Genomic DNA, 13,448 nt, shown 5'->3' on the forward strand with positions numbered 1-13,448 from the left:
CCTGGGGTGGGGGACACAGCCACCCCCATAACTGTGCTCCATGGCCATGGCCCCCCATCTCCCCAGAGGCAGGAACTGAATGAGTGAGAGCCTGGCCTGGGAGGCCACTTGCACCCCCGCCTCCTCAGGCGGTTTCTCGGCCCCCTCAAGGTTCTCCCTCTGTTCCCTCCTCCCCTCCTCCTTCCCCCAGCCCCCAGGTGTGAGGCGAGCCAGGTTCCTTCCGGACTCTTCATACTGTGGACAATGAATCTGGGGCATTCGTGGACACCACAGTCAGGCCCCCAGGTGGCCTGAAGAATGGGGAAAAGTGTCACCCACAGAGGCCACAGTTCCATCCCTGCCACAGCCTCCCTTGTCAGTCCTGAGAGGCCAGGCCTGCCTTCTCCTCCCGGGGCAGCGAGCGCCTCTCTAACTGCCTTTCTCCGGGTGCCTGGGCCAAGCTCCAATGACGCTGATGTTCAGGGGGCGTGCGGAGCAGTGAGGTCGGTCACTGCGGCCATCTCCAGCACAGCTCTCGGGGGGCAGTGTGCCGCCGACCTCCCCTGCAGGGCTCGGGATGCTCAGAACCCACACCCCAGAGGCAATGCAAGAGAAACCAGAGCAGAATGCCTGCCCGAGTGGGGCCTGCTCCCGCTTCCCCAGCCCCTTCCTCCTTCCCCCCCTTTTTTTTTTTTTGAGACAGAGCCTTGCTCTGTCGCCCAGGCTGGAGTGCAGTGACATGATCTTGGTTCACTGCAACCTCCGCCTCCCAGGTTCAAGCAATTCCCCTGCCTCAGCCTCCCAAGTAGCTGGGATTACAGGCACGAGCCATCATGCCTGGTTGATTTTTGTATTTTTAGTAGAGATGGGGTTTCACCATGTTGGCCAGGATGGTCTTGAACTCCTGATCTCATGATCCGCCCGCCTCGGCCTCCCAAGGTGCTGGGATTACAGGTGTGAGCCACCGAGACCGGCCCCCTTCCTTCCTCCTCCTCCTCTCCCTCTTCCCCTTCTCCCCTCCTCGCCACTCCTTCTGAGTCTTCTTTTACAGATGGGGAAACTGAAGCTCAGGAAAAGGGACTCCCTGAGCCACGGAGCCAGTCAGCAGCAGGGCAGGGGCGTGGCCCAGGTCTCTGAGACTGATCCTGTCCTCAGCCACCATGCGGGGCCACCCTGCAGTCCTTACCGCCCCGTGTGAAAGGTGCTTGGGCAGAGGCCCAGGAGGGGCAGAGCTGGCTGGGGTCTTGTCATATTGGCCTGTGGAAAAGTGCCCAGAGGGGGCTTCCCTGCTCCTGGGGTTGCCTCGGGGGGGCAACCGCGGTGTCCAGGTCCCCGAGACCTGGCCATCTGCGAGCGGCAGCCAGACGCTCTGACGGCTGCCAACAGCCTTTTCCCTGATGTGCCTGTGGCCAGCCAGTTTTAGGCCTTTTCTGCCGTTACCACCCCAGGCCCGTCTCACGAGGAAGCTGGCAGCTGCCTGTCCTTTGGCCTCTCTGCGCTCTCCTTCTGGATTTGAAGGCTGCAGCATTTTGAACAGACTGAAGATGGGCCTGGCAAGGTGGGACGGGGAGCATGACAGCGGCTGGGGCGGGGAGCAGGGCAGCCCCTTCCCTGGGAGGCACCTGTGTGTTTCTGGGCAGGTGTCACACCCTCTGCAGGCTAAGTCCCTTGTGGGGCTGGAATGGCCTGGGACTGGCCCCAGGGACAGGCAGGGCACGGGGAGGAAATCAGGGCCTTGAGGCCGAGGGCAGTCCCTCCAAATGGAAGCCACTGGGTCCCCGGCCCCACATCAGAAACAAAATGGCCTGCAGCTCTCCTGCAGACAAGAAGGTGCCCAGCCTGGAGCATCTAAAGGCGATCCAGAAATGCCCGCATGGGCAGAGGGAGTGTGCACCTGTCTCTCAAAAGGGTCAAGTGCATCCCTCGTCTATCTGAAGACGCAGCCTGTCTACGGCCACACCACCTCGAACACACCCAATCTCATCCAAAGACACGCCACTCAAGGGAGGGGTCTTCGAGGGGGCCGATTCTGCCCATGCCCAATACACTCAACTCCAGAGCTCGGACTCACGGCCCCTGGGGTTTGTCAGCGCCAACTTTAAGCTGCTTCTGTTTCCAGGGCAGTGAGGGGCCTGGCTTCAGGACCTGAAAGCCTGGCCTCGAAGGCCGCCCCTGCCACCTCCTCGCTGTGACAAACCCCACTTGTAGTGGCTGTGGGATACAGGCTGGAGGAGGGAGCACATGGGAAGGAGGTGGGATTCCTCGCCTGGGCACCTGGCAGAGGACAGTGTCCTTTGCTCAGCACCAGGTTTGGGGGAAGAGGATGCCGGGTTTGATTTGAATCTGCAGTGCCTAGGGAACCCCTGGATGAACCTCTTAGGAAGCCAGTGCCTCTCTGAGTTTGGAAATTAGGAAAGACCCCAGCCTGGACCCTATTCTACTTCTTTGCCCCACAAACTCCTATTCATCTTTCAGGATCCCCACCAGAAGTCACTTCCTCAGGGAAGTCCTCCCAGATTCTCCAGTTCAGCTCTGAGTGCCTCAGGCCACCCTTTCTGGTGGAACTGAGTAACAAGGCAGGTAAGGAGCTCCTTGAGGCACTCCCAGTCAGTGCTGTGTCCCAGTGCAGGCCAGTCTGCAGCGTGGGGCACACATAAAACTATTACTTGAAAGACCCACAGAGACCAATGCATCAGAGGCAGTGGGACCAGGGCAGGAGGAGGGGCTGGGGCTTGGTGTCGGGGAAGGGCTTTAGGCTCCAAATAAGCCAAAAGGAAAGGGTGAGCTATAGCCTTTGACGGTCCTCAAGGCTGATCCCACGGGGAGACTGAGGCCCCCAGAGCTGAAGCAGCAGGCCGGGGAGAAGCCACAGGGCCAAATCTGGAAGCTGCGTTTGCAGGGAAGGAGCCTGGCGATGCCACTGGGTCACCTTGCTCATTCCAGGTCTAATGTCCAGGGAACTTCCGGTTGTCCAAGCCCTGCAGGGTGGCCAAGACGCGTCCCAGCATGGGGGGATCACACCCATTTCATAGACAGGGAACAGCCTCAGAAAGAAAGAGAGGTACAAAAGCCCCTCCCAATAAACAGATGCTGTTCTTGCTGCCCCACTCCAGCCTCGGCACAAGCAGCTCCCTCACGGGGTTGCCCAGAGCCCTCCCCAGTGGCAGCGCCTGGCAGGAAGCTCTGTAGCTCTCAAGAGCCCTGGAGGGGAGGGAAGGGACTGGCGGGCAGCAGAGGAAGCCTGGGATAAGGGTGGGCTCGGGTCAGGTCCCAGCTCTGAGGCTGGCCATCTGTGTGACCTTGGGCACTTGGCTTAACCTCTCTGAGCCCGCTTTCCTCATCTGTGAGATGGGCAGTGTCTTCCCTGCTGGGTGGGTGGAGCTGAACGGGAGGATGGCCGGAATGTTCTGGGCAGAGTGAGGAGGGGGCGGGCGATGCTTGCTGGGTTGGGAGCGGTGGTGGCCATCTCTTCTGGGAACCCTGCAGGTGGTACAGAGCCAGGCAAGCGCCCCCCGCCCCCTGCAGCCCACCACAGGCACAAACTCTCACCACGCCCTCCTGAGGCCCTGCTGGGGCCCTTTCCAGAGCGGCCTGAGTGAGTTGGCCTGGCTGCCCCATGGTCAGAGCCCAGCAGGCGAGGGCACCAAGGGCCTTGCCTTTTGAACTTGTAGAGGATGAATGCTCCCGCCGCGAAGAGCCCGATGACAAACAGCACCACCACCGCCCAGTAGCCGCCGCCGCCGCCCAGCCGCTGCACGCCTGCAAGCAAAGCGGTCGTCAGCGGAGGGCCACAGGCGCCGCCCACATCTGGCCCGTCCGTCCCCGGCCTATCCGTCTGTCCCCCGCCCATCCCCAGCTCGTCCCCTGCCTGTCCCTGGCCCGCTTCCCGCCTGTCTTCAGCCCATCCCCCACCTGTCCCCGGCTGTCCCCTGCCTGTCCCTGCCCCAGCCTCCATGCCCGTGGCTGGTGCTCCTGATGTGGCTGAGAAGGGCTAGAGGCCGTAAAAGACCAAGAGTGCTACCTGTGTGACCCTGAAGTCCCTGCCCTCTACCTGGCTCTGGCAGGGAATGGGGGCTGTGGGCAGAGCTCCCCAGCTATGTTGATGCTGGCATGGGTGAACCTGCCAAGTCTCAAGGGCACAGTGTCTTTACAGAACAGAGAAAATTCTTCAGCTTCAGCTTTTGCCCCAAAGGGGAAAGGATGACCGATGACCAAGGAGACAGCCCTGTGGGGCAGGGAAGGGGCAGAGCTCATCCGAGACCCGAGGCGTGGGTGTCAGGTAAGAGCCGTGCTCCACGGGGACTCTGCAGAGGAGAGCGGGGCCCTGGGTCTGACCTGGGTGGGTTCTTGGTTCCTTCAGAGGTGAACACCCACCAGGAGGGGGTGCGGACTGTCTGCCTGAGGGCCCTGCAGGGACGTGCCTTCTCCAGGCCCTGGATGCCCCCTCCACCCATTCTGCTGGGGTGCTCCCGGCAGCTCACCTGTGCCTGTGTCCCGCAGCGCCACCAGGACCCGGACCCCACCTCGAAGGAGGAAGCTGATCTTCTGAGCGTTCAGCACCTGCTGGATGGCGGCGAGCCTCTGCAAGCACAGAGGGGACAGTGAGGTGGGAGAGAGAGGGTCCTCCACCAAGAGGGGACAGTGAGAGGGGCCTCCACCTGGGGGGAGAGTGAGGAGGGCCTCTGCCAAGAGGGGACAGTAAGGGGGTCTCCGCCAGAGGGGAGAGGGGGTCCTTTACCTGGGGGAACAGTGAGGGGGGCCTCCGCCAGAGGGGACAGTGAAGAGGGCCTCCACCGGGGCAGGTGTCTTCCACCTGGGGGGTGAGTGAGGGGGACCTCCATGGGGGGGGTCCTCTACCTGGCGGGGGAGTGAGAGGGCCCTCCACCAGAAGAGGGGAGATGGAGTCCTCCTCCAGAAGGGGAGTGAGGGGGTCCTTCATGGGGGGGTGGGGGAGGGGATCTGCCACAGGGGTAAGGGGAAGAAGGGCCCTTCTCTGATGAAGAGCGTGAGGTGGGGGTCCTCCATGGGGGGAGGAAGCATGGTCTGCTGGGATTCACCAGAGGGATGGGGAGAGGGGTGGGGATGTGGTGGGGAGAGCTGGGGAGTGGCCCTGGGATCCACCAGTGGGGGATGGGAGAGTTGGGTGGACGGGTGTGAGTCCTGCTTGGACCCTCTGGAGTCATGGGGCTGGGGGCAGGCCACCTGGCCTTGCTGAGCCTCTGTGTACCATGAGAATAATCACCCACCAGGGAACTTTCGCCAAGAACCATGGATGGGACACGAAGGCGACCCAGACACGGCTCTGCCCTCCACAAACTCTCGTATTAGTTGGGAATGCAAAAGGGACACAGACCATGGACTGTGTCAAGTTAGGGAAAGGCAGGGGTGCCCCAAGGGGCTCCATCCCCCAGTGGTGGTCAGGGAAGGCTTCCTGGAGGTGGAAGACCAAGAAGAGAATGAGGCAGGGCAGGACAGGTGAATCAGACCCCCTACCTGAGGGAGGGATATCCCAGGACATGTTGCTGGCTTGTGGGGTAAGGGATGCAGGGTGGGGGGCATCTATGGCTGAAGAGGGTGGTGGCCAGAAGGGAGCCAGCCTTGTGGGCCATGGGCATCCTCCTCTGAGGTCTGCATGACGCAACAAATGCTGAGGTGCCTGGTGCACAGGAGGGCTCCCTCCCGGCCCCTCTCACTCCTTCCTGGGTCTGAGCATCAGTCATCACCCAGGACTGGGCGGGGCTGGAGACCCGGCCGCCTTCCACAGCGCTGGTCAGCTCTCAGTAGCCATTCTAACAGGTGTGAGGCCTGTCTCACCGTGGCTTTGATGAGCATTTCCCTGATGATTCCAGATGGTGAGCATGTTTTTTCACATACCTGTTGGCCATTTGTGTGTCTCCCTTTGAGGAAGGTCTACTTGGCTCCTTTGCCTAAATTTCCATCGGGTCGCTTGTTTCCTGGCTGGAGTTGAGTTTCTTACGTATTCTGGATGTGAACCCCTTGTCAGAGGTATGCTTTATGAATCTTTTCTCCAGTTCTGTGGGTTTTCACTTCACTCCTCTGACTGTTTCTCTGGCTGTGCAGAAGTCTTTCCGTTGATATCATCCCATTTGTCTATTTTTGCTGCTGCTGCAGGTACTTTTGGGGTCGTACCTAAAACAGCATTGGCCAGACTGATGCATAGTTTTTCACTATGTTTTCCTTGGGTGTTTTTACAGTTTCAGGTCTTATACTTGTCTTTAATCCATTTTGAGTTGGTTTTTGTAGAGGATGTAAGAATCTAACTGCATCCTTCTGCATGCGGATATTCAGTTTCCCAACAGCATTTATGGAAGGGACTCTCTTTTCTCCATTGTGTCTCCTTGACAGCTTTATTGAAAATCAACTGACCGTACATGTATGGATTTCTTTCTGGGCTCTCTATTCTGTTACATGGGTGTATGTGTCTGTTTTTATGACAGTACCATGCTGTTTGGATTACTGTAACTTTGTAGTGCATTTTGAAGTCGGGGAGTGTGATGTTTCCAGCTTTTTTTTTTTTTTTTTTTTTTTTTTTAAATTTTTTTTTTTTGTTTTATATTTTTTTTTTTTTTTAATTAAAAAAAGAAATGTAATAAATTTATTTTTTTTTTTTTTTTTTTAAATAAAAAATAAATTTTTTTTTTTTGTTTTTTTTTTTTTTTTTTTTTTTGCTCAAAATGGCTTTGGCTATTTCAGGCCTTTTGTGATTCCATACAAATTTTAGAATATTTCTTCTATTTCTGTGAAAAACATCATTAAAATTTTGACGGACATTGCATTAAATCTGTAGATCACTTTAGGCAGCATGGACATCTTAATAATATAAATTCTTTTAATCCGTGAACACAGGATGTCTTTCCATCGATTTGTGTCTTCACAGTCTTTCCTTGGTGTTTTCTGGTTTTCAGTGCACAAGTTTTTCACTTCCTTGGTTCAATTTGTTCCTGAGCAGTTTATTTTACTTTTAATTTTTGATGCTACTGTTAGCAGGATTGTTTTTCTGATTTCCTTTCCAGATAGCTTGTGGTTAGGGTCTAGAAGCACTTCTGCTATTTGATTGCCTCTGGCCCTTCCTGACTGGGGCCCTCATCAAGCCTCCCTTCTCTCATCTGTAAAATGGGATGGGGCACTGCATGGGTATGCTGGGATGTGCACTGCCCTTCCCGTGGGCTGGCTGTGCCTTCCAGATCACCTGAGTGAGCATCGGTCTCCATGACCAGTGCAGGCTATGTGAGCTTCTGGTTCATTTTTAGAAACTGATAGTAACATTTACTATTTTTTTTTTTTTTGAGATGGAGTCTCACTTTGTCACCCAGGCTGGAGTGCAGTGGCTCAATCTTGGCTCACTACAACCTCTGCCTCCTGAGTTCAAGCGATACTCCTGCCTCAGCCTTCCAAGTAGCTGGGACTGAAGGAGCGTGCCACCACGCCTGGCTAATCTTTTTTTTCCGTAGAAATGGGGTTTCACTGTGTTAGCCAGGATGGTCTCGATCTCCTGACCTTGTGATCCTCTTGCCTCAGCCTCCCAAAGTGCTGGGATTACAGGTGTGAGCCACCGTGCCCGGCTTTACTTTTTTAAAGTATACAATTTAAGGCATTTTAGTATATTCCCAAAGTGGTGCGAGCATCGCCACTATCTAATTCCTGCACATTTTCATCCTCTCCCAAAGAATTCCCCTAGCCTTAGCACTCACTCCCCATGCACCCTCCCGCAGCCCCTGGCAACACCCATTTCTGTCTGTCTTTACAGAGTCACCTGCTCAGGGCATTTCCTAGTCTTTTGCCACTGGCCTCTTTCCCTTAGCATCACATTTTCAAGGTTCGTCCGTGCTTTCAGAAGTGTCAAGGGCTTCATTGCTTTTGGTGGTCAAAGAATCTTCCACTGTAAGGTTGGACTACACTTTGCTTCTTCACTCATCACCTGATGAGCACTTTGTGGCTACGGTGAGTCACCTATGACTCCATGCACTGTGGACGTATATTTTTGTTTCTCTTGGGTATACACCCAGAAGTGGACGTGCTGGGTCATATGGTAACTTTAGGTGTAATTTACTGAGGAACTTCCAGCCCGTTTTGCACAGCAGCTGAACCCTTTCCAGCAGCAGTGTGAGAGGTCCTGATTTCTCTGCTTCCATGTCAACACTTGGAATTTTCTGCTTTTTAATTTTAGCCACCCTAGTGTGTGTGAAGGGATTCTGGTTCATCTTTGTGTCCCCTTCCCACGCCTGTCACATGGCAGGTCTTTTATCCCCTCCATGAGGGCTATGATTTAGAAGTTGTCCTATGTAATGAAGCCATTTGCTAACTGCATGGGGGCCGAGTTCTGCTCGGTCCTGGAACCCACACCCTTGAGTGTCTTCCCTGACAGTGCTTATCCACATGTCCCAATGCCCCTGGCAGTCAGGTTAGGGCCATGTGACCATCTCCAGCCAATGATATGGGAGAGGAAGTGAGTGAGTCCCCCTCAGGAGGTGGTCCAGCCTGTGCCCTCTCCCCACTACCTCTGCCATAGTGACCTTAGAGGCTGCCTGACTTCCAGAGGGCATAGCCACAGGTACAGGAGGGCCAGCCACCCTGAGTCAGCCTGTGATGCAGCCAGAAAGAGGCCTTTGTGCCATAAGCCACTGAGACGTTCCTGCTTGTTGTGAATGACCCGAGCCTCGGGCTGTGCAGGAAGACCTGGGGGTCCAGTGGCCGCAGGACATACCTTATCACTGGACAGGCTCCTCTTCCTTGTGGGCCTGGGAGGGGGAAGGAGCACGTACAGGTCAGCCAAGGTGGGCAGCCCCGGCTTCACCACAGTCACCAGCAGCTCCTCAGGGACGCTGGTTTCCTGTGGGGACAGTGAAGCTCCCTTGGTCTGCTTGTCTTCCTCATCCCCTGCCTCGTGCCAGGGCCCCCAGGAACACCCTCTCTCCCTTCTTGGCCTGAGTCCTGGACGCCTGTCCTACAAACCATTCCTGACCCCTGCATGGCGTGGGGATGGCTCCAGGGTCCCAGGGTGCCCTGAGCTACCTCCCACACCCAGCTGTCCGGGACCCCAGCCCTGCTATTCAGGCCCTGTGCTCTCACACCGGCCTCCCGCTGGCCAGGCCTGGCCCTCAGTCCACCCTTCAGACCATGACCAGAGTGAGCACCTTCCTCCCTGGCTACTGTCCTCTCAGACAAAGCTCCTTACCACACCCTCCAGGCCCCACCGACTCCGGCCCCCTCCCCCTTCCCATTCCCAACACCCCAGGCCCAGCTAGGGTCACACACCCACACAGAACTCCCTCAACCCACAGGCGCTGCTCATGGAGGGGGCTCTGCTGCCTGGAAGTCACACTTCACGCACTTCCATCTGGCAAACCCCTATTCATCCTTCAGTGCCCAGGACCCTTTCACCAGCATTATTCACAGGAGGAGGGGAAGGCTGGTCAGAGCAGGCCCCAGCCTGTGACAGCCTGAGATGACTCTAGAGGACTGGTCTCCCTCACTGGGGGGCCAAGGGCCTTGGTGTCCCACTACCCTGACGCCTGCCTCCTGGGAGCTCCCAGAAGGTTGTGAGCACACTGGACTCTTCTTTCATCTCCAGTGTCCAGCCCGGAAGAGAAATTCAGTGAATGAAGGAAAATTGCTTTAAAGAGACTCCGGACCACTGGAGGGCGGAAGAGGGGTCTCCTGCAAACAGCAGGTGCTCCCTGGATCGCGTGCATGGAGGGTGCCTGTGGTCCCTCCCCTGTGAGGTGGCACTCCAGCTGCAGCTCCCCTGAGCCAGGGCAGTGCCACCCACCCCCACCATAGCTACTAATACCCCCAGCCAGCCTGAAGGCCACAGCGTCGTGTGCCAGGGCAGTGCCACCAGCCTCTCCCTGCCCTGGGTGCCCTGGGGGCCCTTGGGCTTCTCTGGATGCTAGAAGTGCCACTGGGCTGGGGAGGCTCCAGGCTCTGGGCAACACCTTGGAGAGCAGCCGGGTGACCACCAGGCCCACGTCTTCCCTCCACTCGGGCGTGTTGGGGTTGTAGGCATCCAGCTCCTTGGAAAACTCTAGAGGCATGACCTGAAATTGATCTGGAAAGAGGCAGAGGAGAGAGACTGGTCAGTCCTGGACAGCCTGGATCTGACGGCTCCTGTGTGGGGGGCAGCCACATGCCCTGGATGGTTCAGCCATCAGGTCAGCCCCGGGTTCAGATCCCAGGGCCCAGCAGCCCCAATGTCTTCTCGAGCAGGCCGAGAACAGCCCTGATCTTGTGTTTGGGAACCAGCTTCCCCCCTGGGCACCGGCAGTGTGGCCTGTCCCAGGCAGGACCCATGTCACTGGCTGCCTTCTTATAACACCAGTGACAAAGATGCTGGTGATGATGACAAAGACACACTGACCCAGGAGGGAGGCCTGGTGTGCGCCTAGTCTGCTCTGTGAGATCTGCCTCCTGGACTCACAAGGATGAACACACCCTATGACATCTGCATCTCATCCCTCAGGGATCCATGGACTTCCACTGGCTGGTTCCCCCACCAAATTAAGAGTTCCTTGAGAGCAGAGGCCCTGTCTTCTTCTTTTTCCCACATTTCCTATGGTCCATGGCTCAGAGCCCAATTCTACAGTCATCAGGGGCCTCAGAGCTAAATTTTAACCTCTCCACTTCTCAGGCCTCAGTTTTCTCACATAGAAACAGTGGGAGGAGGCTATGCAGGGCTAAGGGGCTCAAGGGACGAGTGCTTTGAGAACTGCAAACCCAACATCCTACGATGAGGGTGGTGATGGCCTTTGCAAAGCTCCTGGACCAGCAATGAATGAAGAACAGCCAAGGGCAGCCTCCTCCAGGGCGTGACGGGCCTGTGTGGGCACCCCAACCCTTTGCATACTTGTCCAGCTAAATATTTAACTGAAGGCTGCTGTCCACAGTAGAGGCTCTTCTTACAGCAAAACGATGGTTTATTGCTGTGATGATGGGGACAAGGGTAAGAGGGGGGTCTCCTCCAGTCTTAGGACCAATTACTATTGTCAATATCTCCCACGAAGGGCCAAGAGCCCCCAGTGAGCGCAGAGAAATGAGGATGCGGATTCAGAACAGGAGGCTCAGCATTTCTATAGATGGGATTCCTCTTTAAGCTGCATTCATGAGACAATGCTCAGGTGGCCGGAGGCGCCAGGAGGGCAGCGGCCTGGGAGGCAGGCAGAGCCAGTACCCAAACCTGGCTCTCTTGTTGCTGGGTGACCTGCTCCCTGTATGTTGTGTCCCATAAGTGTCTTGGGACACGGGAGTTGTCAGTATTTATTTAGCAGATGGGAAAACTGAGGCCAGAGAGATTGGGAGACTGCCCAGGTCTCTAACTGGGTGGGGCTGTGTTTATCCAGCCCCTCCCTCCTCACCCCAGGGCCACCCAGGGTGACCAGGATGTCCATGGCTTATGAAACCCATGTGGCCCAGCCCCCCAAACAGCGGCAGGGGTGCAGAGGCCGTGTGGCCAGACCCCGGAGGACTCACCCAGCACGCGGAGGACCCTGGAGTCCTGCAGCACCGAGTTCCCACAGGCGGCCTGCACCGTCACACGCACCTCGCCCGTGTTCGAAAATCGCGTTGTCACAGAATTATCCAGGGAAAGGAGGGGCTGCAGGGGCACAGCAGGGCTCAGGGTCCTGGCTGGGCAAGGCAGCGGCCATGGGGGATGCTGGCCTGTGGTCACTGCCTCACTGAGAGCATCACTGTCCCCTTGTTCTCATCAGCAAATGGGCCCATTATGGATGTCCTGTGTTGGCAGCACCCGAGGAGGCATGGGGCGGAACCTGGTTCTTTTTTTGTTGTTGAGACGGAGTCTCCATCTGTCGCCCAGGCTGGAGTGCAGTGGCGTGATCTTGGCTCACTGCGACCTCTGTGTCCTGGGTTCAAGTGATTCTCCCACCTCAGCTTCCCGAGTGGCTGAGATTACAGGCGTATGCACCACGACGCCTGGCTAATTTTTGTATTTTTAGTAGAGACAGGGTTTCACCATGTTGGCCAGGTTGGTCTCAAACTCCTGACCTCATGGGCACCTGGTTCTAAGCCAACACAGCAGGAGCACGAGACCCCAGCACCCCCTTCCTTCTCAACAGCTCCCAAGGCCCCTCCCACATGGGTATTTAGGAGGCCTGATGTGGCTGCCGGGGTGGACCTTCACTCTCTGACCCACGTCATCTTCCCATCCGCACACGTGACCCTGCCAGCTGCAGAGGAGCCACGGCTCCGGCATCCATGGCACCAAGCCAGCGCCCAGCTCAGGACCCCACCGTGGGGGTGGTGCACACTTAGCAGGGTGGGCGTCATGTTGCCCCACAGACAGGAGAGCCCCCCGCCCCCACAGGTGTAGATGTGGAGGCAGAGGCTCTGCAGGGTGAAGTGATGTGCACGGAGCATGCAGCTGGGAGTGGCGGAGGCGAGACCCGAACCCAGACCCTGAGCTCCTTCTTAACCCTCCCCATTCCAGAGAAACCCCATCCAGAGCCCTCAGCCCCTCCACTGGCTGGGCCTCTGTCAGGGCTCTCAGCCGCTGGTAGGAGGCGTCCTGCCTGGCAGTGCTGGGCTGTTTGCTGAGTGAGTGGAGGATGCCCGTCATTGGGTCTTGCCCCCAGTGCAGGCATTCTGCTGATCTGGGCTCTCTCCTACTCAAGAACTATCTGTGGCTCCCCACTGCAGACAGGGTATGACCCAGGCCTCTGAGTGAGGCTGCTAAGCCCCCGTAACCTCTTCTTCCGTAAAGCCTCCCCGGGGCCCCTCACTGTAGATGCCCCCTCCTTTCTTGGAGCTCTCTTGCAGCCCACCTACCTGTCCCCATAACTCCTGTCACCCCCAACTTGGTCAGCCACTGTGTTCCCACCCCTTTCCCAGGAAAAGGCAGGATCTAGTCTGACTCGTCTGGCACTATTGAGAAGACGGGCCCTGAACAGGCACCCACAGTGGGTGAGGAGTGAAGGAACGCCACAGCATGTCCCTCTCAATTGCCCCAGGAGGGGCCCAAGGCTGAGGAGTGTGCTCTGCACTGGGTCCTCCTGCTGAACACCTGGGGCCACGCTCTGTCCCACTGAGCACCTCGGGGGAGCCTGCAGGAAGGAGGGCTGAGTGGGGTGAGGCCAGCACACCTGCAGGCTGTGGCCGATCCACCAGTAGAAGACGGTGAGGTTGGGGTTCAAGGGAAGCAGCACAGCCGTGAGGTTCACCTCCTGGTTGATGCCAACGACAGGAACCACCTCCAGGTAGAGGGCCTGCAGGGGGGCTGTGGGACCCGAAAAGGCCAGGGTTAGACAATATCAGGGCACGGGGCATTTCAGAGGCTGCTTAGTGATTGTTGTCACCAGCAACTTCATTGCTATCACCACCACCACCAGTACTGTCACCATCACCAATATTGTCACCATCCATCCCCTTCACCACCACCACCACCATCACCATCACCACCACCATCACCACCACCACCACCATCACCACCACCACCA

At 57.1% G+C, this 13,448-nt stretch overlaps 1 protein-coding gene across 7 annotated transcripts in view; it reads right to left on the reverse strand.

Moving 5' to 3' along the window:
* The window catches only part of SORCS2 (sortilin related VPS10 domain containing receptor 2), a 561,689-nt gene that overhangs the window by 6,927 nt on the left and 541,314 nt on the right, over positions 1-13,448 (reverse strand). For all 7 annotated transcript variants that reach the window (XM_017539090.2, XM_017539091.2, XM_017539089.2 and 4 more), the window contains exons 20-25: positions 13,095-13,228; positions 11,467-11,590; positions 9,936-10,048; positions 8,705-8,830; positions 4,461-4,560; positions 3,636-3,738 (exon numbers count right to left, since the gene is read on the reverse strand). In XM_017539090.2, the coding sequence (XP_017394579.1) occupies positions 3,636-3,738; positions 4,461-4,560; positions 8,705-8,830; positions 9,936-10,048; positions 11,467-11,590; positions 13,095-13,228 (700 nt within the window). The remainder of the gene's footprint in view (positions 1-3,635; positions 3,739-4,460; positions 4,561-8,704; positions 8,831-9,935; positions 10,049-11,466; positions 11,591-13,094; positions 13,229-13,448) is intronic.

Source organism: Cebus imitator, unplaced genomic scaffold (genome assembly GCF_001604975.1).
Source record: "Cebus imitator isolate Cc_AM_T3 unplaced genomic scaffold, Cebus_imitator-1.0 Scaffold117, whole genome shotgun sequence".
Taxonomy (NCBI): Eukaryota; Metazoa; Chordata; class Mammalia; order Primates; family Cebidae; genus Cebus; species Cebus imitator.